Source organism: Macaca nemestrina, chromosome 20 (assembly GCF_043159975.1).
Source record: "Macaca nemestrina isolate mMacNem1 chromosome 20, mMacNem.hap1, whole genome shotgun sequence".
Taxonomy (NCBI): domain Eukaryota; kingdom Metazoa; phylum Chordata; class Mammalia; order Primates; family Cercopithecidae; genus Macaca; species Macaca nemestrina.
This window is the reverse complement of record NC_092144.1, coordinates 9,820,972-9,847,310: the sequence shown is the minus strand read 5'-3', so window position 1 is coordinate 9,847,310 and position 26,339 is coordinate 9,820,972. Positions and strand designations below refer to the sequence as shown.

At 52.7% G+C, this 26,339-nt stretch overlaps 1 protein-coding gene across 12 annotated transcripts in view; it reads left to right on the top strand.

Moving 5' to 3' along the window:
* Positions 1 to 8,090: 8,090 nt before the first annotated feature.
* Positions 8,091 to 26,339, top strand: part of LOC105475871 (tyrosine kinase 2) — a 33,566-nt gene continuing 15,317 nt past the window's right edge. For 6 of the 12 annotated variants that reach the window (XR_011617755.1, XR_011617754.1, XM_011731687.2 and 3 more), the window contains exons 1-9: positions 8,176 to 8,299; positions 8,905 to 9,069; positions 10,193 to 10,405; positions 20,864 to 20,987; positions 21,083 to 21,230; positions 22,434 to 22,597; positions 23,110 to 23,500; positions 23,958 to 24,155; positions 24,235 to 24,392. Coding sequence is in view for 10 of the 12 variants with exons in the window: in XM_011731687.2 (XP_011729989.2) it covers positions 10,213 to 10,405; positions 20,864 to 20,987; positions 21,083 to 21,230; positions 22,434 to 22,597; positions 23,110 to 23,500; positions 23,958 to 24,155; positions 24,235 to 24,392 (1,376 nt within the window). In the remaining 2 variants the exon portion in view is untranslated. Of the gene's footprint in view, positions 8,300 to 8,904; positions 9,070 to 10,192; positions 10,406 to 20,863; positions 20,988 to 21,082; positions 21,231 to 22,433; positions 22,598 to 23,109; positions 23,501 to 23,957; positions 24,156 to 24,234; positions 24,393 to 26,339 lie in introns of all 12 variants that reach the window. The other 6 variants (XM_011731538.3, XM_011731486.3, XM_071087351.1 and 3 more) reach the window with 6 other exon arrangements.

Genomic DNA, 26,339 nt, shown 5'->3' with positions numbered 1-26,339 from the left:
GCTGCTGGAGGGCTGTTCAGGCAGCTCATCTCTTCTAGGTGGGAGGGAAACCTGGTGGAATTATTGGGGACTGAGCCTGTGCTTCTCTGGTCCTTTGCCCACCAGCCATCGTGGGTCCTCGCCTCACACATGCTGTTCCACCACTTGGAACAGTCTTCCTCCAGAGGCCTCAAAAGCCTCCAACCTTCAGTTCTCACCTACCCACTCCCCTGTCCCTACCTGAACCTCTAGAAGCAGGGTTGCTGAAGCTGATCACCACCAGAGGGCAGTAGTGATCTGCAAACCAAGTCAACATTCCCTAGGGTTTTGTGGATCTTGCCCACCTGCCCGCAGACCCCCGGCCTTCCAGCTTCCTTACCACCTTTTGGAGCAGCATCCTGGACTATATCTCCCCACTCTATGGCCAGCACTGGCCCCAACAGATGTGTTTTGGTTTTTTGGTGTTTTGTTTTGAGACGGAGTCTCGCTCTGTCGCCTGGGCTGGAGTGCAGTGGCCGGATCGCAGCTCACTGCAAGCTCCACCTCCCGGGTTTACGCCATTCTCCTGCCTCAGCCTCCCGAGTAGCTGGGACTACAGGCGCCCACCACCTCGCCCGGCTAATTTTTTGTATTTTTTAGTAGAGTCAGGGTTTCACCGTGTTAGCCAGGATGGTCTCGATCTCCTGACCTCGTGATCCGCCCGTCTCGGCCTCCCAAAGTGCTGGGATTACAGGCTTGAGCCACCGCGCCCGGCCTTGGTTTTTTTTTTTGTTTTGTTTTGTTTTTTGTTTTTTTTTTTGAGAGTCTAGCTGTTGCCTGAGCTGGAGTGCAGTGGTGGAATCTCGGATCACTGCAACGTCCGCCTCCTGGATTCAAGTGATTCTCCTGCCTCAGCCTCCTCCTGGGATTATAGGTGCCCGCCACCACGCCCAGCTAATTTTTTGTGTTTTAGTAGACACGGAGTTTCACCATGTTGGCCATGCTGGTCTCGAACTCCTGACCTCAAGTGATCCGCCCACCTTGTACTCCCACAGTGCTTGGATTACAGGTGTGAGCCACCACACCTGGTCTCCCCCCCCCCCCCAGATATCTTGATTCTGACCACTGCCTTTTGTCCCTGTGGCCTCCAGGTCCCCATCCCTTCTGGCTCTAATTCCTGCCCCAGCCTCCTTCCCATTCACCACTCCAAGCTAGCTCCCCAACAGGCAGCAGCCAGAGGGCATCTGTGAACATCAGGGTCGGGGCATGTCCCACCTCTGCTCAAAAGCCTCACAGGACTCCCCTCCCTGGGAACAGAAGCCAAAGTCCTTCCTATGACTGACCAGGCCCCAGCGCCATCTGCCTGTTACCTCCCTGCCCTGTTGTCTGTCCCCAACTCCATGCTGGCCCTTGAGCACTTGGAATTTCTCTTAGTATGGGCTTAGGTGATGTGCTGAGCCTGTGTCCCTGCTCTTAGGGCTAACATCGTCGCACTAGTGCCCTCCTCAGGCTGTAGTGATGGGGACAAGTGAGGTAATGGTTCAGACAACTGGCACCTGGCACTCATTGTCTGAACGGGGACTTGGCACTTGCTGGCTCTCTGCAAAAGTTACAAAATATTTCTGCCACAGGAAAAGTCTTAAAGGAGTGTGCACAGCCAGGCGTGGTTCACACGTATAATCCCAACACTTTGGGAGGCCAAAGCGGGAGGATCACTTGAGCCCAGGAGTTCAAGACCAGCCTGGCTAATGTGGCAAAACGCAGTCTGCACTAAAACAAATTACAGGCATGGTGGTGTGTGCCTGTAATCCCAGCTACTCAGGAAGCTGAGGCAGGAGAATTGCTTGAACCTGGGAGGTGGAGGTTGCAGTGAGCCAAGATCACGCCGCTGCACTCTAGCCTGGGCAACAAAGACTCTTACCTAGGCCGGGCGCGGTGGCTCAAGCCTGTAATCCCAGCACTTTGGGAGGCTGAGATGGGCGGATCACAAGGTCAGGAGATCGAGACCATCCTGGCTAACCCAGTGAAACCCCGTCTCTACTAAAAAATACAAAAAACTAGCCGGGCGAGGTGGCGGGCGCCTGTAGTCCCAGCTACTCGGGAGGCTGAGGCAGGAGAATGGCGTAAACCTGGGAGGCAGAGCTTGCAGTGAGCTGAGATCCGGCCACTGCACTCCAGCCTGGGCGACAGAGCCAGACTCCATCTCAAAAAAAAAAAAAAAAAGACTCTTACCTAAAAAAAAAAAAACAAAACAGGTGCAGTGCTGGGCGCAGTGGTGCGCACCTGTAGTCACAGATACTTCGGAGGCTAAGGCAAGAGGATTGCTTGAGCCCGGGAGGTCAAGGCTGCAGTGAGCTAAGATCAAAGTACAATAAACACCCAGGTACACATCAGTTTAAGACATGAAATACCTCCAATCCAGTAGAGACTTCTGCCCACCTCTCCCGGGGGACATCGCCTGAGGGGACTGCTTGTCCCTCAGACCACAGATCAATGCCACTTCTCTGAGCCCCTCCTTGACCTACTTTAATTGCCCTCATGCTCGGCCACCAAACCTGCCCCACATGCCCTTCTTCACACACAACTGTGTATTGTCACCTCCCATGTACTGTGGGTGCCACCAGAGCACGGAGTTTTTCTTGCAACATCCACAGTGCCAGAAAGGGGATCTTCAGGAAAACATTTGTAAAAGCATTGGATAAAAACCCCTGGAACGCTGTTGTGCCTAAGCCAATCACCACCAGGGGGCAGGAGTGAGCTGCAAATCCAGTCACTTTCCTTAGTGCTTTGTGTATGAGTGGGAACAGCAGGTGCGGGCTGCAGGGGACTCCTGGAGCCCTGAATGAGCCTCGCACACCTTCCAAGATCTTTTTATTTATTTATTTATTTATTTATTTATTTATTTATTTATTTATTTATTTATTTATTTTTCAGAGACAGGGTTCTCTCCATGTTGCTCAGACTGGATTTGAACTGAGCTCAAGCAATCTGCCCGCCTCGGCCTCCCAAGGTGTTGGGACTAGAGACCAATGTGCCCTGGCGAGTTAAAATTTTAATTTTTGAGCCGAGTGCGGTGGCTCACGCCTGTAATTCCAGCACTTCGGGAGGCCGAGAAGGGCAGGTCACAAGGTCAAGAGTCCGCGACCAGCCTGACCAACATGGTGAAAACCCGTCTCTGCTAAAAATACAAAAATTAACCAGGCGTAGTGGTGCGTGCCTGTAATCCCAGCTACTTGGTAGTCTGAGGCAGGAGAATCGCTTCAACCCGGGAGGCGGAGGTTGCGGTGAGCCGAGATCGTGCCTCCAGGCTGGGCAACAGAGGGAGACACTCCATCTCAAAAAATAATGATAATTTTTGTTCATCATAGACATTTTGGTGTTAATTTCAGTTTTTCAAAATACTGCATTCCTTGTTATTGAAGGTTTTGTTTGTATTTTGTGAGACGGAGTCTCACTCTGTCACTCAGGCTGGAGTGCAGTGGCATGATCTTGGGCTCACTGCAACTTCTGCCTCCCGGGTTCAAGCGATTCTCCTTCCTCACCCTGCCAAGTAGCTGGGAATACAGGCGCCTGCCACCATGCCTGGCTAAGTGTGTGTGTGTGTGTGTGTGTGTGTGTGAGATGGAGTCTCCCTCTGTTGCCCAGGCTGGAGTGCAGTGGCGAGATCTGAGCTCACTGCAAGCACCGCCTCCCGGGTTCTCGCCATTCTCCTGCCTCAGCCTCCTGAGTAGCTGGGACTACAGGTGCCCATCATCACACCCGGCTAATTTTTTTGTATTTTTAGTAGAGATGGGGTTTCACCGTGTTAGCCAGGATGGTCTCAATCTCCTGACCTCGTGATCTGCCTGCCTTGGCCTCTCAAAGTACTGGGATTACAGGTGTGAGCCACCGTGCCCGGCCTAATTTTTGTATTTTTTGTAGACACAAAAAATACAAAACTATGAGGACTATGTTGGCCAGGTTGGTCTCAAACTCCTGACCTCAAGTGAACTGCCTGCCTTGGCCTTCTGAAGTGCTGGGATTACACGTGTGAGCCACTGTGCCTGCCCCCCCCTCTTTTTTTTTTTAAGAGATGGGATCTGGCTCTGTCACCCAGGCTAGAGTGCAGTGGCGCAATCCATAGCTCACTGCAGCCTCTAACCTCTGGGCTCAAGTGATTCTCCTGCCTCAACCTCCTGAGTAGCTCAAATGACAGCCAAGAGACACACACTCCATCTGGCTATCCACCACCAGTCCTTTTTTTGTTTTGTTTTTTGAGACCGAGTCTTGCTCTGTTGCCTAGGCTAAAATGCAGAGGTATGATCTCAGCTCACTACAAGCTCCACCTCCCAGGTTCAAGCGATTCTCCTGCCTCAGCCTCCGTACAGGCGTGCGCCACCACACCTGGCTAATGAAGTGTATTCACTCATTTGATGCCCCTGACATGCTTCTGGGTTTGGGACTAAATAGTCACATCTTGCAGAGGAGGAAACTGAGGCACACTGAGGTTAAGGGACTGCCCAGGATCATGCAGTGATGGAGCTGGGACTTGAACTCAGCCCGTCTGGTGCCAGCCTTCATATGTGTAAGTTACTCTTCTGTATCCTCTCAGGCCAGCACCGAGTGTCCCATTTGGGGTTGCTCCTGAGAATTTTCTAGAGAACACAGGTTCACACACGTGCTCAAAGAAGCGTAGAATTTTTGTGGAAAGATTCCCAGGAGGCTGGGTGCGGTGGTTTATGCCTGTATTCCCAGCACTTTGGGAGGCCGAGGCGGGTGGATCACCTGAGGTCAGGAGTTGGAGACTAGCCTGACCAAGATGGTGAAACCCCGTCTCTACAAAGAATACAAAAATTAGCTGGGTGTGGTGGCAGGTGCCTGTAATCCCAGCTACTCTGGAGACTAAGGCAGGAGAATCCTTTGAAGCCAGGAGGCGGAGGTTGCAGTGAGCCAAGATCGTCCCATTGTACTCCAGCCTGGGCAACAAGAGTGAAACCTTCTGCCTCAAAAAAAAAAAAAAAGATTTCCCAGGAAACCCATCTCATTGTTGTTTTGTGGAGGAGACTGGCTGTTCCCTGAACTTCCCTATTCATGAAAACACAAAGGTATTTTACTTTCAATCCATCAACTCTTGGCTTTTCCCAGGTACCAGTGGGCTCTGAGGAGGCCCCTCCCTGCAGCCCTCGCAGAGCCAGGGGAAGCCCCCAGCTTTTGTTCCTTCCGGAAAACCCACTGTAGTGGCGTGGCCAACTGCCCTGGCTTGCCCAGGACTGTCCCAATTTTAGCATGGAAAGCCCCTCATTGGGGAACCCCCTCAGTCCTGGGAAACCCCAGCCTGTTAGTCACATGTAGGGTCTGCGGCCTCCCTTAGGGACCAGGTCTGAGTTTGGGCAGGAGGACCTAGGCCTTGGCAAAACAGCCTTCTTAGCCTCTTTTCTTCAGTTGTCAAGTGAGGGTGCTGATACCACTCGCAAAGAAACAGAAGAGGCTGGGCACAGTGGCTCACGCCTATAATCCCAGCACTTTGGGAGGCCAAGGCGGGTGGATCACGAGGTCAGGAGATCGAGACCATCCTGGCTAACACAGAGAAACCCCGTCTCTACTAAAAATACAAAAAATTAGCTGGGCGTGGTGGCGGGTGGTTGTAGAACCAGCTACTTGGGAGGCTGAGGCAGGAGAATGGCGTGAACCTGGGAGGTGGAGCTTGCAGTAAGCCGAGATCATGCCACTGCACTCCAGCCTGGGCGACAGAGCAAGACTCCGTCTCAAAAAAAGAAAAAAAAAGAAAGAAAGAAACTGAGAAGACCCAGGGATGGCTAAATACCCACCCTTGGCCCAGTGTCCAGGCTGGGAAAATGTCAGCTCTTTAATTAATTGATTTATTTATTTGACAGGGTCTTGCTCGGTTGCCCAGGCAGGAGTGCAGTGGGGCAATCGCAGCTCACTGCAACCTCCCACAGTGCTGGGATTATAGGCATGAGACACCACGCCCGGCCACTATCACTACCAGCATTTTCTTCTTCTTTTTCTTTTCTTTCTTTCTTTCTTTCTTTTTCTTTCTTTCTTTTTTTTTTGTGACAGAGTTTAGCTCTTTTTTTTTTTTTTTTTTTTTTTGAGACGGAGTCTCGCTCTGTCGCCCAGGCTGGAGTGCAGTGGCGCGATCTCGGCTCACTGCAAGCTCCGCCTCCTGGGTTTACGCCATTCTCCTGCCTCAGCCTCCTGAGTAGCTGGGACTACAGGCGCCCGCCACCGCGCCCGGCTAATTTTTTTTGTATTTTTAGTAGAGACGGGGTTTCACCGTGGTCTCGATCTCCTGACCTTGTGATCCGCCTGCCTCGGCCTCCCAAAGTGCTGGGATTACAGGCTCAGAGTTTAGCTCTTGTTGCCCATACTGAAAGGCAATGGTGCAATCTCAGCTCACTGCAACCTCTGCCTCCCAGGTTCAAGCTATTCTCCTGCCTCAGCCTCCTGAGTAGCTGGGATTACAGGTGCCTGCCACCATGCCCAGATAATTTTTGTATTTTTAGTAGAGACGGGGTTTCACCATGTTGGCCAGGCTGGTCTCGAACTCCTGACCTCAGGTGATCTGCCCACCTCGGCCTCCCAAAGTGCTGGGATTACAGGCATGAAAGAGACCATGCCTGGTCTCCTTCAGCATTTTCATACTAAATGTCCACAGCTGCTCTGTGAGGTTTTTTTCCCCATATTTTCTGATTCAGAGAGAAGCAGCCACATGTCCCTTGGCCATGGCAGTTAAGACCAGCTCCATGGAGTTGGGTATCTTAGCTCACATCTGTAATCCCACCACTTTGGAGGGCCAAGGCAGGACGATCACTTGAGGCCAGAAGTTCAAGACCAACCTGGGCAACATAGCCAGACCCCATCTCTACAAAAATTTAAAACTTAGCCACAAAATTTAAAAATTAAAGGGCCGGGCACAGTGGCTCACGCCTGTAATCCCAGCACTTTGGGAGGGTGGATCACGAGGTCACGAGTTCGAGTCCAGCCTGGCCAAGATGGTGAAACACCGTCTCTACTAAAAATACAAAAATTAGCCGAGCGTGGTGGCGGGCGCCTGTAATTTCAGCTACCCGGGAGGCTGAGGCAGGAGAATCGCTTGAACCCGGGAGGCAGAGATTGCAGAGAGCCGAGATCGTGCCATTGCACTGCAGCCTGGGCAACAAGAGCGAGACTCCGTCGTAAAATAAACAAATAAATAACAACAAAAGGTGGAAGATGAGGAACTTGATCAGATATCAAGGATGAGCGGATGACTTAATAGGATTCTTTGCTAAGACTTGGCTGGGCAGGTGAAAGACAAAGTCGAGGACTGGTTATGGCATGGCACAGAAGAAGGGTCAGAGGATGGTCTTTGCTACCTCTCTATGCCTGAGTGTCTTCCTCTGTGAAATGGGGATAATAAGAGCCGCCATACAGGGAGTTGCTGCTAGCATTAAATGAGATAACGTATGTGAAACGCTCAGGCTGTAGACTTCTCAGCAAACGGGCACGACTTGCGGAGTGGGGATTTGAATTCACAACTGGTGGGACGTCCAGGCTGCTACCCTGACCGCTAGTGAGCTTCAGGGGACAGGGCTGCCGGTGATCAGGAAGAGGACAGGAGCAGGTGGGCGAGGAATGCTTCCAGGCAGTGAAGGAGGGGGAATTCCAGCCAGCAGGGCGGAGTCGGCCAGGTAGAAACGAAGGAAAGGAGATAGGACAGGATGGAACGGGGAAGCCACAGGGCAGGGCGTCGGAGGTTTGAATGCTGCCCGGTGCAGCTTTGAACACCGAGGTGAGGACATGTAGCTGTGCCCTAGGGTCAGGACCGCACACGCCTGACCCAATTCCACAGCACAGAGGGGAACTCCAGGATCCGGCCGCGTTGCCCACACACTTCGCTCTCCCGCCCGCCTCTCGCAAGCCCCTCCCACGTCTCCGTCCACCACGTGCCAGCGAATAGCAGAAGCGACAGCGCATCCGGGGTGCCGACTCAGCCAATCGCGGCTGAGTGACGAGTGAGCCCCAGGACCAATCAGAGTGCCGCTGCCATGTCCAAAAAAAAAAAAAAAAAAGAACTTCCAAAGGTGACGTGCGAGGAGAACAGACCAGCTGCCAATGGGCGTGCGCGTTTCAGGCGGCCAATGGGAGGAGGCGTCTCGGCGGGGGACGTAGTGGCTGTCCGCAGGGGCGGGGTGGGGTCCGGGTTCGAGCTCTTGTCCCCCGGGAAGGGTGAGTCTGGACGTGGGCGCGGAAGGGGCGCGGCCGAAGGTCCTCAGGAAGGAGGCGCGGGGACTGGCTGCGCTAGATAGGCTGCACTTGGATGGGAGCACCTGGTACCTCGGCACTGCCCCGATGCCGGGTGGGTGCACATTCCAGTTCCCGCCCTTGCTGGCCGGGTTTAGAGGTTTTGAAGGGGAGGACATGGGGGCGTGCAGCGTTCCCAGTTGCAAACTTCACCCCGATCCCGTCTTCAAAGCTGGTTCCGGGTCCAGTAGGGACAAGAAAGGAGGAAGGAGGAAGTAGGCTCCCCGAAAGCCCCATCCCCAGGATCTCATCTATAACATGAATAGGTATTAATGGCAAACGCTGATTAAGCGCTTACTGTATACCAGGCACTTTCTCTGCCTCCTCGCGTTGAATCCTCCCAGCAATCCTTTGAGGTAGACACTCTTACATGCCCATTTTCCAGATGAGGAAACCAGCAACATGGGTGGAACTAACAGCCCCTTCACTTCCATACTGGCGCCCTCAGGAGCCTCAGGCCCTGGACTGGGGGGATGGAGCTGGACATAAACTCTCCTAGGCTTTGGGGAGTCAACAGGGATTGAGGTCACTCATGGGGGTCCGTGTGGGAGAGGAGAATTGTCACCTGAAAGAGAAAGGCCATCACCACGATGAAACTAATAACAATGATGTTATTCTTGTTTTAGTCATATTTGTTATTTTTGTGTGTGCCTATATCAGGGTCTGTGCTGAATGTGTAATATGCAGAACTATATTGAAACATTACAACCATCTTTTGATGGCAACACCCTGAGGACCTCCCTTTTCCAGATGGGGAAACTGAGGCCCAGAATTGCCAAGTGGCTTGCTTGAGTTGACACAGGGAGCTCCAGGACTCACCTTCAGGTCTGTTTGACTACACCTTCCCGTCTGGTTATTTTGGGGAGGTGTGTTAAGAACAGATTTTTATTTTATTTATTTATTTTTTTTGTATTTTAGTAGAGATGGGGTTTCACCATGTTGGTCAAGATGGTTTCAATCTCTGGACCTTGTGATCTGCCCGCCTCGGCCTCCCAAAGTGCTGGGATTACAGGCATGAGCCACCGCGCCTGGCCCTTTTTATATATTTTTATGTATTTATGTATTTGTTTATTTATATTTTTAGAGTAAGGGTCTCACTCTGTCACCTAGGCTGGAATGCAGTGGTGTGATCACTGCTCACTGCAGCCTCCAACTCCTGGGCTCAGGAGATCCTCCCACTTTGGCCTCCTGAGTAGCTTGGACTACAGATGTGTGCCCCTACACCTGGCTAAGTTTTAAAAATTTCTTGTACAGGCTGGGCACGGGGGATCACGCCTGTAATCCCAGCACTTTGGGAGGCCAAGGCGGGTGGATCACCTAAGGTCAGAGGTTCAAGACCAGTCTGGCCAACATGGCAAAACTCCGTCTCTACTAAAAATCCAAAAATTAGCCTGGTGTGGTGGTGGGCGCCAGCTACTCAGGAGGCTGAGGCAGGAGAATCAATTAAACCCAGGAGGCGGAGGTTGTAGTGAGCCGAGATCACACCATTGCACTCCAGCGTGGGCAACAAGAGTGAAACTCTGTCTCAAAATAAAGTAAAATAAAATAAAATGCCTTGTAGAAACGGGGTCTTGGTATATGGCCTAGGCTGGTCTCCAGCTTCTGGGCTCAAGCGATCGTCTTGCCTCAGCCACCCAAAGTCCTGGGATTAGAGGCGTGAGCCACTGTACCTGGCCAGAGGAGATTTTTATATCGGTGTCAATTTGTGTAAAGAGAGGAGGGTTCAGTGTTATCGTTGATGAGAGATCTAGGTGGGGATGCATACCCCAACCCTGTCCAACAAATGTGGAAAACGAGGCTCAGAGAGGGAATCGGGTGTCTAATGTCATGCCAAGATGGGAGCCCAGGATCTTCCCCTCAGGCCTCAGCGGGGGTGGGTGGAAGGTTGAGGAGCTAACGGGGGTCTCTGGGCTGAGACTTGGGAGCTGATAGATTGTCCCCTTTGCAGCCGAGCCACCTGCTGGGAGCATGCCTCTGCGCCATCGGGGGACAACCAGGGGCAGCAAGCCCGTTGGGGATGGAGCCCAGCCCATGGCTGCCATGGGAGGCCTGAAGGTGCTTCTGCACTGGGCTGGTCCAGGCGGTGGAGAGCCCTGGGTCACTTTCAGCGAGTCATCGCTGACAGCTGAGGAAGTCTGCATCCACATTGCACATAAAGTCGGTGAGTCTGAGGTGTTGGCACCATGGGGACTGGGGTGGGTGTGCAAGCGGCAGCTGGGCCCCATCCATCCATCCATCCACCCATCCATCTGCCCACCCGTCCACCCACCTAATAACCCATCCGTCCACCCACCTGCCCATCCACCCATCCATCCATTCATCCATCCTCCCACCCACCCATCCATCCATCTATCCACACACCCATCCACCCACCCACCCACTCATCCACCCACCCACCCAACGATTCATCCATCTATCCATCCACCCACCCATCCACCATTTATCCAATCATCCTTTCACCCACCCACCCATCCATCCACCCATCCATCCACCTACCCACCCACCCATCCACCCATCCACCCATCCATCCACCCACCCACCCATCCACCCATCCATCCATTCACCCATCCATCCACCCAACCACCCATCCATCCATCCATCCACACACCCATCCACCCACCCACCCATTCATCTACCCACTCACCCAACCATTCATCCATCTATTCATCTACCCACCCGTCCACTATCTGTCCAATCATCCATTCACCCACCCACCTATCCACCCATCCATCCACCCACCTACCTACCCATCTACCCACCCATTCATCATCTGTCCACCCACCCACCCACCCATCCATCCACCCATCCACCTACCCACCCATCTACCCATCCATCTACCCAGCCACCCACCCATCCATCCATCCATCCATCTACCCACCGACCTACCCATCCATCCATCCATCCACCCACCCATCCACTCACCCATCCACTCATCCATCCATCCACCCACCCACCCATCCACCCACCCATTCATCCATCCATCCACCCACCCATCCACCCTCCACCCATCCATCCATCCATCCATCCATCCATCCACCCACCCACCCACCCACCTATCCACCTATCCATCCACCCACCTATCCACCCATCCATCCATCCAGCCACCCATTCATCCATCTCTCCATCCATCCATTCATCCATCCATCCATCCATTTATCCATCCACTCATCTACCCATCTCCACCCACCCACCCACCCATCCACCCATCCACCCACCCACCCATCCATCCACCTTCCACCCATCCATCCATCCACCCACCCACCCACCTATCCACCCACCCACCCACCTATCCACCCATCCATCCACCCACCTATCCACCCACCCATCCATCCACCCACCCATCCATCCACCCACCCATCCATCCAACCACCCATTCATCCAGCCACCCATTCATCCATCTATCCATCCATCCATCCATCCATCCATCCATCCATCCATCCATCCATTCATCCATCCATCCATCCATCCATCCACCCGTTCATTCGGTGAACACTTTGTAAGCATCTACTGTGTGGCAGCTGCAAATCACTGCCTTTGTAGAGCTGAAATTTTAGTAGGGAAGACAGGAAGAAATAGAATAAATCAGAAAACTTGGCCAGGTGCAGTAACTGACACATGTAATCCCAGTACTTGAGGAGGCCCAGGCAGGAGGATTGCTTGAGGCCAGTAGTTGGAGACCAGCCTGGGCAACATAGGGAGACCTTGTCTCAACAAAACAATTTTTAGACATGGTGGTGCATGCCTGTAGTCCCAGCGACTTGAGAGGCTGAGGCAACAGGATCGCTTGAGCCTAGGAGTTCAAGCCTGCAATGAGGTATGGTGGCATCACTGCACTTCAGCCTGGGTGACAGAGTGAGACCCTGTGTCATTAAAAAAAAGAAAGTCGGGGCCGGGCGCGGTGGCTCAAGCCTGTAATCCCAGCACTTTGGGAGGCCGAGACGGGCGGATCACGAGGTCAGGAGATCAAGACCATCCTGGCTAACACGGTGAAACCCTGTCTCTACTAAAAAATACAAAATATTAGCCGGGTGTGGTGGCGGGCGCCTGTAGTCCCAGCTACTCGGGAGGCTGAGGGAGGAGAATGGCGTGAACCCGGGAGTCGGAGCTTGCAGTGAGCTGAGATCTGGCCACTGCACTCCAGCCCGGGCGACAGAGCGAGACTCCGTCTCAAAAAAAAAAAAAAAAAAGAAAGTCAGGCTTGGCGCGGTGGCTCACGCCTGCAATCCCAGCACTTTGGGAGACTGAGGCTAGTGGATCACTTGAGGTCAGAAGTTTGAGACCAGCCTGGCCAACATGGCAGCTCTACTGAAAACACAAAAACTAGCCGGGTGTGGTGGTGCGCGCCTGTAATCCCAGCTACTCAGGCGACTGAGGCAGAAGAATGGCTTGAACCTGGGACATAGAGGTTGCAGTGAGCTGAGATCACACCACTGCACTCCAGCCTGGGTGACAGAGTGAGACCCCATGTCATTAAAAAAAGAAAGTCGAGCCGGGCATGGTGGCTCACACCTGTAATCCCAGCACTTTGGAAGGCCGAGGTGGGCGGATCATGAGGTCAGGAGATCGAGACCATCCTGGCTAACACGGTGAAACCCCGCCTCTACTAAAAATACAAAACAACAACAAAAAAAACAACTAGCTGGGCATGGTGGCACATGCCTGTAGTCCCAGCTCCTCGGGAGGCTGAGGCCAGAGAATCGCTTGAACCCGGGAGGTGGAGGTTGCAGTGAGCTGAGATCGCGCCACTACACTTCAGCCTGGGACAGAGTGAGACTCCGTCTCAAAAGAAAAAGAAAAAAAAAGTCTGTAGTAGATATATTTGGAAACACAATTTCCTCTGGAGGAGGGAAGGACTTTCTTTTTTTTTTTTTTTGAGATGGAGTTTTGTTCTTGTTGCCCAGGCTGGAGTGTAATGGCACGATCTCAGCTCACTGCAACCTCCACCTCCCAGATTCAAGCAATTCTCCTGCCTCACCCTCCCGAGTAGCTGGGATTGCAGGCACGTGCCACCATGCCTGGCTAAATTTTGTATTTTTAGTAGAGACATGGTTTCACTACATTGGCCAGGCTTGTCTTGAACTCCTGACCTCAGGTGATCTGCCTGCCTCAGCCTCTGAAAGTGTTGGGATTACAGGCGTGAGCCACTACACCTGGACTTTTTTTTTTTTTTTTTGAAATGGAGTCTCGCTCTGTCACCCAGCCTGAAGTGCAGTGGTGTGATCTCGGCTCACTGCAACCTCCACGTCCCAGGTTCAAGCTATTCTCCTGCCTCAGCCGCCTGAGTAGCTGGGGATTACAGGCGTGCACCACCATGCCCAGCTAGTTTTTGTATTTTTAGTAGAGAAGGGGTTTCACCATGTTGGCCAGGCTGGTCTCGAACTCCTGACCTCAGGTGATCCACCTGCCTCAGCCTCCCAAAGTGCTGGGATTACAGGCACGAGCCATCATGCCCAGCCAAGGGAAGGCCTTTCTAAGGCGGCTTTGGTTACATATACCTTCCTCCAGAAACTCCTCTTACCTCCCCAATTCCGAGCTTTCCATGACTGGATGGGAGCATTGTAATCAATTTCTATAACACTTCCTACTTCCCCATTGATGGCTGAGTCTTTTATTTTTTTTCTCTTTTGTAGAGACAAAGTCTCTCTCTGTTGCCCAGGCTGAAATGCAGTGGTGCAGCCATGATGCATTGCAGCCTCTACCTGCCAGGCTCAACTGATTCTCCTGCCTCAGCCTCCTGAATAGCTGGGATTACAGGCGCCCACCACCACACCCAGCTAATTTTTGTATTTTCAGTAGAGACAGAGGTTTCACCGTGTTGGCCAGGCTGGTCTCGAACTACTGACCTCAAGTGATCCACCCACCTCAGACTCCGAAAGTGTTGGGATTACAGGTGTGTGCCCTCGAGCCCAGTCATGGCAGAGTCTTTGTTTTGTTCTTTTTGAGACAGAGTCTCGCTCTGTTGCCCAGACTGGAGTGCAGTGGCTCAATCTCGGCTCACTGCAAGCTCCGCATCCCAGGTTCACGCCATTCTCCTGCCTCAGCCTCCCGAGTAGCTGGGACTACAGGCGCCCACCACCACGCCCAGCTAATTTTTTGTATTTTTAGTAGAGACGGGGTTTCACTGTGCTAGCCAGGATGGTCTCGATCTCCTGACCTCGTGATCTGCCCACCTCAGCCTCCCAACATGCTGGGATTACAGGCGTGAGCCACCACGCCGCCTGGCCCCATGATTCTTAAAGGACTCAGACAGGTGTGCGGGGTGAAGTGAAACACACTCAGCAGAGGGAACAGCATGCATGGAGGCCTGGAGAGTTTGATCTGTTTGAGGAAGTGAAAGACCTTCAGGGTGACTGGGGTATCAATTTTAAGAGTTTGGAAGGGGAAGTAACAATTGAAACTGGGGCATAGCAGGCAAAAGCCAGGGTGGGGGTACTCAGAATCAAGGGGTTGGGCATTCTCCGGGAGCAATGGGGAGCCATGGAAGGTTTAAGCCAGAGAGTGAAGCAGTCTAACTAGTTCTTTTCTTTTTTTATTTTATTTCTATTTTTGACTGGTTCTTTAAGAAGTTGTCTCAGGCCAGGCACAGTGGGTCACGCCTGTAATCCCAGCACTTTGGGAGGCTGAGGCGGGCAGATCACTTGAGGTTAGGAGTTTGAGACCAGCCTGGCCAACATGGTGAAACCCCGTCTCTACTAAAAATACGAAAATTAGCTGGGCATGGTGACGCACATCTGTCATCCCAGCTACTTGGGAGGCTGAGGCAGGAGAATCGCTTGAACCCGGGAGGCGGATGTTGCAGTGAGCTGAGATTGCACCACTGCACTCCAGCCTGGGTGACAGAGTGAGACTGGGTCTCAAAAAACAAAAATACGAAACATTGGCCAGGTACCATAGCTCACATCTGTAATCCTTGCACTTAGGGAGGCTGAGGTGGGTGGATCATCTGAGGTCAGGAGTTCAAGACCAGCCTGGTCAACATGATGAAACCCCTTTTCTACTGAAAATACAAAAAATTAGCCAGGCGTGGTGGCAGGCGCCTGTAATCCCAGTTACTCAGGAGGCTGAGGCAGGAGAATTGCTTGAACCCAGGGGGTGGAGGTTACAGTGAGCCGAGGTTGCGCCACTGCACTCCAGCCTGGGCAACAAGAGCAAAAACTCCATCCAAAAAAAATAATAATAATACAAAAATTTAGCCGGGCATGGTGGCACATGCCTGTGCCTGTAGTCCCAGCTACTCAGGAGGCTGAGACAGGAGAATCACTTGAACCTGAAAGGCGGAAGTTGCAGTGAACCAAGATTGCACCATTGCACTCCAGCCTGGGTGACTCCATCTAAAAAAAAAAAAACTGTTTCACAGGGCGGTATCCTCCCTTCGCAGAGGGGCAGTATAATTCCATGGTGTGACTTTGGAGAGTGGTTTGATAACACAGTCGAAGCTGGGTGCAGTGGCTCATGCCTGTAATCCCAGCAGTTTTGGAGGCTGAGTGTGGAGGATCACTTGAGCCCAGGAGTTCAAGATCAGCCTGGGCAACATGGTGAAACCCCGTCTCTACTAAAAATACAAAAAATTAGCCAGGTGTGGTGGTGTGCACCTGTAAGTCCCAGCTACTCGGGAGGCTGAGGTGGAAGGATTGCTTGAGCCCAGGAGGTTGAAGTTGCAGCGATCATACCACTGTACTTCAGCCGAGGTGACAGAGTAAGATGCTGTCTCAAAAAAAAAAAAAAAAAAAAAAAAAAATAGCTGGGTGTGGTGGCATATTCCTGTAGCTCCCAGCTACACAGGAGACTAAGGCAGGAGGACTGCTTGAGCCAGGGAGGTCATGGCTGCACTGAGCCATGATTGTACCACTGCATTCCAGCCTATATGTCAGAGTGAGATCCTGTTTCAAAAAAAAAAAGCCCAGAAACATCTTCCCTGAGGTCATATAGTTCCACTCCTGGACAGTGACAGTCACTCTATAAACAGTCAGCTCTTGTGCTCCCAGGGACACTTAGGAGAATGTTTAGAGCTGCCTTGTTTATCATATGGAAAAGGGGAGACCATTGCAAAGTCCCTCAACAAGAGACTGCCTAAGCAAATTGCAATCTTGTTGAATACTGAAATATGGTACAGCCAGGAAAACGAATTTAACCAGAATGACTAATATCATTCTGTATGAAGCTTTATAAACTCTTGTAGCGTGAAAAAGCACATTGCAGAGGGATATCTGCAGTATAATACTACACATTTACCATTCATTAGATTTTTTTTTTTTTTTTTTTTTGAGACAGAGTTTCTCTCCTGTTGCCCAGGCTGGAGTGCAATGGCACGATCTCGGCTCACCGCAACCTCCGCCTCCCAGGTTCAGTTCTCCTGCCTCAGCCTCCCGAGTAGCTGGGATTACAGGCATGCGCCACCATGCCCGGCTAATTTTGTATTTTTAGTAGAGACGGGGTTTCTCCATGTTGGTCAGGCTGGTCTCGAACTCCCGACCTCAGGTGATCTGCCCATCTGGCCTCCCAAAGTGCTGGGATTACAGACATGAGCCACCTTGCCCAGCCACAGTTCATAACATTTAAGACTAGATTGTAGAGGATATGAAAATGATAAACACTACTTCAGGGTCGGGCACAGTGGCTTATGCCTATAATCCTAGCACTTTGGAGGCTGAGCTACTCACCCTCCCAGCTACTCAGGAGGCTGAGGTGGGAGGATCGCTTGAGTTTGAGACCAGCTAGGACAACATGGTGAGACCCGTTCTCTACAAAAACTACAAAAATCAGCTGGTCATGGTGGCATGCGCCTGTAGTTCCAGCTTCTTGGGAGGCTGAGGCAGGAGGATTGCTTTAGTGCAGGAAGCCGAGGGTACAGTGAGCTATGATCGCACCACTGCACTCCAGCCACACCCAGCTAATTTATTTTATTTTTAGTTTTTTTAGATATGGGGGGGTTGGCTGGGTGCGGTGGCTCAAGCCTGTAATCCCAGCACTTTGGGAGGCCGAGACGGGCGGATCACTAGGTCAGGAGATCGAGACCATCCTGGCTAACAGGGTGAAACCCCGTCTCTACTAAAAAATACAAAAAGCTAGCCGGGCGACGTGGCGGGCGCCTGTAGTCCCAGCTACTCGGGAGGCTGAGGCAGGAGAATGGCGTAAACCCGGGAGGCGGAGCTTGCAGTGAGCTGAGATCCGGCCACTGCACTCCAGCCCGGGGACAGAGCGAGACTCCGTCTCAAAAAAAAAAAAAAAAAAAAAAAAAAAGATATGGGGGGGTCTCCACTATGTTGCCTAGGCTAGTCTTGAACTCCTAGGTTCAAGTGATTCTCCCGCCTTAGCCTCCCAGAGTGCTGGATTACAGATGTGAGCCACCATACCCAGCCTTAGATAAAATTATTAGTTTATTTTATTTTATTTTGTTTTATACAGAGCCTCGCTCTTTCACCCAGGCTGGAGTGCAGTGGTGTGATCTCGGCTCACTGCAACCTCCACCTCCAGGTTTAAGCAATTCTCTTGCCTCAGCCTCCTGAGTAGCTGCAATTACAGGTGCGCACCCCCCACACCCAGCTAATTTTTGTATTTTTAGTAGAGACGAGGTTTTGCCATGTTGGCCAGGCTGGTCTCGAACTCCTGACCTCAAGTGCTTCACCTGCCTCAACTTCCCAAAGTGCTGGGATTATAGGTGTGGGCCACCACACCCAGCCAGATATAATTTTTTTTTTTTTTTTTTTTTTTTTGAGACAGAGTCTTGCTCTGTCACCAGGCTAGAGTGCAGTGTCACAATCTCGGCTCACTGCAACCTCTGCCTCCTGGGTTCAAGCGATTGTCCTGCCTCAACCTCCCAAGTAGCTGGGACTACAGGCGCATGCCACCATGGCCGGCCAATTTTTTTTTTTTTTTTTAGATCTCACTCTGTCCAGCTTGGCTGGAGCTCAGTGGCATGATCTTGGCTCACTGCAACCTCCGCCTCCCGGGTTCAGGCAATTCTTCTGCCTCAGACTCCCGAGGAGTTGGGATTACAGGTGCGTGCCACCAGGCTCAGCAAATTTTTTTTTTTTTTTTTTTTTTTTAGTAGAGACGGGGTTTCACCATGCTGGCCAGGCTGGTCTAGAACTCCTGACTTCGTGACCCGCCTGCCTCGGCCTCCCAGAGTCCTGGGATTACAGGCGTGAGCCACTGCACTTGGCCTAATTTTTGTGTTTTTAGTAGAGACGGGGGTTTCACCATGTTGGCCAGGCTGGTCTGGAACTCCTGACCTCAGGCGATGTGTCCACCTCAGTTTCCCAAAGTGCTGGGATTACAGGCATAAGCCACCATGCCCACACCACAGATACAATTTTGTTTTTTCTTTTTTTTTTTTTGAGATGGAGTCTTACTCTGTCACCCAGGCTGGAGTGCAGTGGTGCAGTCTCGGCTCACTGCAACCTCTGCCTCCCGTGTTCAAGCAATTCTCCTGCCTCAGCTTCCTGAGTAGCTGGGATTACAGGCATGCACCACCACGCTCGGCTAATTTTTGTATTTTTTAGTAGAGACGTTATTTCACCATATTGGCCAGACTGGTCTTGAAGTCCTGACCTTGTGATCCGCCCACCTCAGCCTCCCAAAGTGCTGGGATTACAGGCATGAGCCACCACACCCAGCTGACAGATACAATTTTTTTTTTTTTTTTTCCGAGACGGAGACGCGCTCTGTCGCCCAGGCTGGAGTGCAGTGGTGCAATCTTGGCTCACTGCAAGCTCTACCTCCTGGGTTCACACCATTCTCCTGCTTCATCCTCCCGAGTAGCTGAGACTACAGGTGCCCGCCACCATGCCCGGCTAATTTTTTGTGTTTTTTAGTAGAGATGGGGTTTCACTGTGTTAGCCAGGATGGTCTCGATATGCTGACCTTGTGATCCGCCCACCTCAGCCTGTGAAAGTGCTGAGATTACAGGCGTGAGCCGCTGCACCCGGCCAACAGATACAATTTTTTTGTTGTTGTTGTTGAGACAGAGTCTCGCTTTGTCGCCCAGGCTGGGGTGCAGTGGCCAGATCTCAGCTCACTGCAAGCTCCGCCTCCCGGGTATACGCCATTCTCCTGCCTCAGCCTCCCGAGTAGCTGGGACTACAGGCGCCCGCCACCTCGCCCGGCTAGTTTTTTGTATTTTTTAGTAGAGACGGGGTTTCACCATGTTAGCCAGGATGGTCTCAATCTCCTGACCTCGTGATCTGCCCGTCTCGGCCTCCCAAAGTGCTGGGATTACAGGCTTGAGCCACCGCGCCCGGCCCAGATACAATTTTTAAATGACATCAGTAGAAAGAAAGATGCCCTGGGTAGCTGGTATGGGAAATTGCAGCAAGTCTGGAGACTGGATTGGGGTTGAGGTTTGCATTTGAAGGTGGCAGATGGATCCCCAGGACATGGAGAGTGCAGGAAGAGCAGGTCTTGGTAACCAATATGTTGTGGAGTTGGTGGGAGAGGCTGAAGATAAGGACCAAGTTCCTGGTTTGAAGAACTGGGTAGAAGCCACACACACTGGCTCATACCCATAATCCCATCAACTCCAGAGACCGAGGTGGGAGGATCGCTGGAGCACTGGAGGTTGAGGCTGCAGTGAGCTAGGATTGCACCACCGCACTGCAGCCTGGGTGGCAAAGAAAGACCCCAACCCTTAAAAAATAAAATAAAATAAAATAATTGGGCAGAGGAGGGGAGGGTTGGAGTTTGCCGACCACAGGTAAGATGTGTTGTTTGGAACAAAGCATATGTAAGTGGGGGCCTGTGATGTCCAGGGGGAGACAGCCAGGATGTGACTGGATGTTTCTCCAGCCAGGAAGGGGCTGGAGTTCAGGGAGATGCCAGACAATTGCAGCAGTTTGTAGAGTTATGTGGGTCAGGCTAGGATTAGTTTTGCTGCAGGAATAAGCAGTCCCCCTAAATCTTAAGACAATCGAGGTTTACCTAAAATCAGCCGAGCACGGTGGCTCAGGCCCGTAATCCCAGCACTTTGGGAGGCCAAGGTGTGTGGATCACCTGAGGTCAGGAGTTTGAGAACAGTCTGGCCAACATGGTGAAACCTTGTCTCTTCCAAAAATACAAAAAGTAGCCCTAGCCGGGTGTGGTGGCACGCACCTGTATTCCCAGCCACTCGGGAGGCTGAGACAGGGGAATCACTTGAACCCAGGAGGTGGAGGTTGCAGCGAGCTATCACACCACTGCTCTTCAGGCTGGGCGGCAGCAAGACAACATCTCAAAAAAAAAAAAAAAAAAAAAAGTTTCACCTAAAATCAAGTACAGGTTGGATGGTTCACCTCTATCTTATAGCTTCACCATCTGGCACAAGAAGCCTTCAACATACCTCAGGTGGTGAAGGTGACAAGAGGATTTATTTCCAGGCTTGGAAATGTGCCCATCCCTTTGGCCAGAAACCAGTGCAATTGGCCCCATCCTAGCTGCAAGGGAGGCTGGGAAATGTAGTCCTCCTGTGAGGCCACAGCATGGTCAACATACGCACTGTCCTCTGCCCAGGGGCAACGTGACTGAAGCTGCAGGTGGGGGAGGGGGCCTCAGAGGGAGTGTGAAGGCAGACATTGGGTCTGCAGGGTCTTCGGGTCTGACGGTAGCACATGACATGACTCCTGACCTCATTTCTCCCCTGGTCCAGGTATCACTCCTCCTTGTTTCAATCTCTTCGCCCTCTTCGATGCTCAGGCCCAAGTCTGGTTGCCCCCAAACCACATCCTAGAGATCCCCAGAGATGCAAGCCTGATGCTGTATTTCCGCATGAGGTGGGTGGAGACCCCTTTGCAAAGCTCGTCCCCTCCTGTGCTGAAGCTGGTCTGACTCTGTGCTAAGCCCCAGCTGCGTCCCTCCCGTCCTGCAGGTTTTATTTCCGGAACTGGCATGGCATGAATCCTCAGGAGCTGGCTGTGTACCGTTGTGGCCCCCCAGGAACCGAGGCATCCTCAGATCAGACAGCACAGGGGATGCAACTCTTGGACCCAGCCTCATTTGAGTACCTCTTTGAGCAGGTATGAGCAGGGCTGCGGGGGGCAAGACTATTTGTGGGAGATTTAGGGGCAGTTAAGGAGCCCCCATTTCCCTCCCTGATTCATTATAGCTAATGGGTTTCAACTCATGCCATCTGGGGATCTTTTTTTTTTTTTTGAAATGGAGTCTTGCTCTGTCGCCCAGGTTGGAGTGCAGTGGCGTGATCTCAGCTCACTGCAACCTCCACCTCCCAGGTTGAAGCGATTCTCCCACCTTAGCCTCCCAAGTAGCTGAGATTACAGGTGCCCGCCACCACCCCCAGCTAATTTTTGTATTTGTAGTAAAGCTGGGGTTTCACCATGTTGGCCATGCTGGTCTCAAACTCCTAACCTCAAGTGATTCACCTGCCTCAGCCCCCCAAAGTGTGGGATTACAGGTGTGAGCCACCATGCCCAGCTAAGTTCAGGTTGAAGGGGAAAGAGTGCTGTGATTGATTAGTAATGTCTGTCACAGGCACAAGATTGACAAGAGGAGGGGTGTATGCTGTATATTTGGCCTTTCCGGTAAATGGTGGTCTCTCCCCTCCTCAAGGCGGTGAGATGCAGGAAATTAGAGTTCTCTGGCTAGAGCAAGCTTGTCCAACCCCTGACCTGCAGACTGTATGCTGTCCAGGACAGCTTTGAATGAAGCCTGACATAAATTCCTAAACTATCTTAAAATATTCTGAGATTTTGCTGCAATTTTTTTTTTTTTTTTGAGATGGAGTTTCATTCTTGTTGCCCAGGCTGGAGTGCAATGTCGCAATCTCGGCTCACTGCAACCTCCACCTCCCGGGTTCAGGTGATTCTCCTGCCTCAGCTTCCCGAGTAGGTGGGATTACAGGCAGGTGCCACCATGCCCGGCTAATTTTGTATTTGTAGTAGAAGTGGGGTTTCTCCATATTGGTCAGGCTGGTCTCAAACTCCTGACCTCAGGTGATGCGCCCGCCTCGGCCTCCCAAAGTTCTGGGATTATAGGCGTGAGCCACTGCGCCCGGCCTGTGATTTTTTTTTTTCTTTTTCTTTTCTTTTCTTTTCTTTTTTTTTTTAGTTCATCAGCTATCATTAGTATTATTGTATTTTATGTGTGGCCCAAGACAGTTCTTCTTCCAGTGTGGTCCAGGGTAGTCAAAAGATTGGATACCTCTGGGCTAGAGAGTGAACACATTCTCACACCTCCCTTTCTGCTCAAATTCCTGTTCCCAGGGCAAGCATGAGTTTGTGAATGACGTGGCATCACTGTGGGAGCTATCGAGCGAGGAGGAGATCCACCACTTTAAGAATGAGAGCCTGGGCATGGCCTTTCTGCACCTCTGTCACCTCGCTCTCTGCCGTGGTGTCCCCCTGGAGGAGGTGGCCAAGAAGACCAGGTGTCTGGGAATGGGGTGGGGATGCTGTGTAGGCAGGGGGAAGTGTCCTGAGCATCTGGGAGCCAGGGTAGACTTCGCATATTGCCGTGCCTCTGCTTTTTTTTTTGAGCCAGAGTCTCACTCTGTCACTCAGGCTGGAGTGCAGTGGCGCGATCTCAGCTCACTGCAACCTCTGCGTCCCAGGTTTAAGAGATTCTCCTTCGTCAGCCTCCTGAGTATCTGGGATTACAGGTGCCTGCCATCATGCCCAGCTAATTTTTGTATTTTTAGTAGAGACAGACTGAGTTTCTTCATGTTGGCCAGGCTGGTCTCGAACTGCTGACCTCAAGCGATCCTTCTGCCTTGGCCTCCCAAGTAGCTGAGACTACAGGCTCAATTCACCACCCTGGCTAGTGTGCCTGTTATCTAGATGAGGCAGCTGAGGCTCAAAGAGGTTAAGCCACTTGCCCTGCGTCACCCAGCTGGGTCTGCAACCCAGGTCCCTGACCAGCCACTCCCTGTGTTCCCCCCAGCTTCAAGGACTGTATCCCGCTCTCCTTCCGTCGGCAGATCCGGCAGCACAGCGCCCTGACCCGGCTGCGCCTTCGGAACGTCTTCCGCAGGTTCCTGCAGGACTTCCAGCCGGACAGACTCTCCCAGCAGATGGTCATGGTCAAATACCTGGCCACACTCGAACGGCTGGCACCCCGCTTTGGCACAGAGCGTGTGCCCGTGTGCCACCTGAGGCTGCTGGCCCAGGCAGAGGGAGAGCCCTGCTACATCCGGGACAGTGGGGAGGCCCCTACAGACCCTGGCCCTGAGTCTGCTGCTAGACCCCCAACCCATGAGGTGCTGGTGACAGGCACTGGTGGCATCCAGTGGTGGCCAGTACAGGAGGAGGTGAACAAGGAGGAGGTGAGCAAGGTACCTCTTCCGCCCTGGAGGTTCAGGTTGGGCTGGGGTGGGGGTCTCTGTTCATCCTTGGCCTTGGCCTTTGAGGGTGGCTGACCTGAGCCCTCTCCCCACATGGCTCTGGGGCACCTGTCTGCTGGGGCCAGTTTCTTGGAGAAGGTCCTCCATCTGCTTACCCCTTGGGGACCTTATTTCTGGAGTCTGCACCTCCAGGGAACCCCTTCATCTGGGGACTGGCACCTGAGTGTGAGGGGGTCAGGATTCCGCTCTCTGCCGTCCCTAAGGGTCCGGCTTCCAGCATGTGTATGTTATGGGGTGTGTCCCCATCCCGCCTGTGACACTGGGACTTGGGAGGTCAACCTAGGTTGGTGCCTGGCCCTTCTGGCTCCAGTCTCCCCCCAGGGGAAAGTACAGAAGTATAAACGGGCATTGCCCTCTCCATCCTCTGCCCCACTTGTGGGGTGTTCAGGGTTCTAGTGGCGGCAGCGGCAGGAACCCCCAAGCCAGCCTGTCTGGGAAGAAGGCCAAGGCTCACAAGGCAATCGGCCAGCCGGCGGACAGGCTGCGGGAGCCACTGTGGGCCTACTTCTGCGACTTCCGGGACATCACCCACGTGGTGCTGAAAGAGTGCTGTGTCAGCATCCACCGGCAGGACAACAAGTGCCTGGTGAGGCCCGGGGAGGTGGCCGGGCTAGGGACCGCCATGGCTTGGGAGGACACTCTCCTGATGCTCCCCTGGCTGGCAGGAGCTGAGCCTGCCTTCCCGGGCTGCAGCGCTGTCCTTCGTGTCGCTGGTGGACGGCTATTTCCGCCTGACGGCCGACTCCAGCCACTACCTGTGCCACGAGGTGGCTCCCCCACGGCTGGTGATGAGCATCCAGGATGGGATCCATGGACCCCTGCTGTGAGTGCTGGGTGGGGAGGCACTGGGGGCCACTGCCAAGGCTGCCAACTAGACTGTGAGCCCTAGGGGCTGTGCAGGGTGTGCGTGTGGGTACACGTCTTTGTGGCTCAAGCTGGAGGGCAGTGGCGTGATCTCAGCTCACTGCAGCCTCTGCCTCCCGGGTTCAAGTGATTCTCCTGCCTCAGCCTCCCAACTGACTACCTGGGACTACAGGCACTCGCCACCACGCCAGGCTAATTTTTGTATTTTTGTAGAGGTGGGGTTTCATCATATTGGCCAGGCTAGTGTCGAACTCCTGACCTCAGGTGATCCACCTGCCTCCACCTCCCAAAGTGCTGGGATTACAGGCGTGAGCCACCACGCCCTGCCGTGACTGTCATGGTGTGTTGAGGTTGTCATTGCACAGAACTGGTGATTTTCACAGGACTGTCATTACCCTGGGCTGGTGATCATTCAGCGGTATGTTGGATGCTTCCGCCTCTGCAGGCGGCTGCCCATGCTGGCAACTTGTGAGTCACTGTCTCAGCGGTCCTGTGTGTGACTTGTGGGCCTGAGGGTGTGAAGTTGCCAGTACTTATGTCATCATCAGGTGCAGGGGCGTGTGTGGCTGTCCTTTGTGCTGCCAAGTCGTGATTTGTGGCTGTCTCCTAGTCGGATCACTGCTCCTGTGACTCTGACCCTTGTCCTACTTGTGATGCCAGGGGAGGGGGAAGTGGGCATTTCACCTTGTGAGGCCTGTGGCTGTGACAGCTGTCAAGGCTATATGTAGGCCGGGCGCGGTGGCTCAAGCCTGTAATCCCAGCACTTTGGGAGACTGAGACGGGCAGATCACGAGGTCAGGAGATCGAGACCATCCTGGCTAACATGGTGAAACCCCGTCTCTACTAAAAAGTACAAAAAACTAGCCGGGCGAGGTGGCGGGCACCTGTAGTCCCAGCTACTCGGGAGGCTGAGGCAGGAAAATGGCGTGAACCCGGGAGGCGGAGCTTGCAGTGAGCTGAGATCTGGCCACTGCACTCCAGCCTAGGTGACAGAACGAGACTCCATCTCAAAAAAAAAAAAAAAAAAATGCTATATGTGTGCTGCCCCCTGTACAGACAGGTGTTAGGGACCACGTGTGTCAGCCACTGCACATGTAGGTGTCTGGGCCTGTGTAGCCATGACACTTTATAGTGCATGTTTGTGTCACCTCTGTGTCTGGGTTGCCCCGGCCCCTGTGTTGCCTTGTCACACTGGGTGATTAGGTGTGTCTGGGATTGTTGTCCTTTGCTTGTGTGATTAGCCATCTATCGTGTGTCACCCTTGTGAGTGGCGGTGGCCGTGGCTGGGTGTGCGCCCATCTGGCTCGTGATGGCTGTTTCCTGTCTTGGAGTGTGTGTCACCTTGTCAGGGCCCGTCTGGCATCAAGTACAAGAGCAGGAGTAGGCTGGCTGTGGTGGCTCACGCCTGTAATCCCAGCACTTTAGGAGGCCGAGGTGGGAAAATCACTTGAGCCCAGGAGTTCAAGAGCAGCCTGGGCAACGTAGCAAGGTCTTGTAACTGCTGAAAATACAAAAATTAGCCGGGCGCACCTGTAATCCTGGCTCTTCAGGAGGCTGAAGTGGGAGAATCGATTGAGCCTGGGAGGTTCAGGCTGAAGTGAGCCGAGATCATGCTGCTGCACTCCAGCCTGGGCAACAGAGCAAGACCCCATCTCAAAAAAAAAAAAAAAAGAGAGCAGGTAGCCAGGCACAGTGGCTCATGCCTGTAATCCCAGCACTTTGGGAGGCTGAGGCTGGCAGATCACCTGAGGTCAGGAGTTTGAGACCAGGCTGGCTAACATGGTGAAACCCCCTCTCTGTTTTTTGTTTTTGTTTCTGTTTTTTTTTTGAGGCGGAGTCTCGCTCTGTCGCCCAGGCTGGAGTGCAGTGGCGCAATCTTGGCTCACTGCAAGCTCCGCCTTCCGGG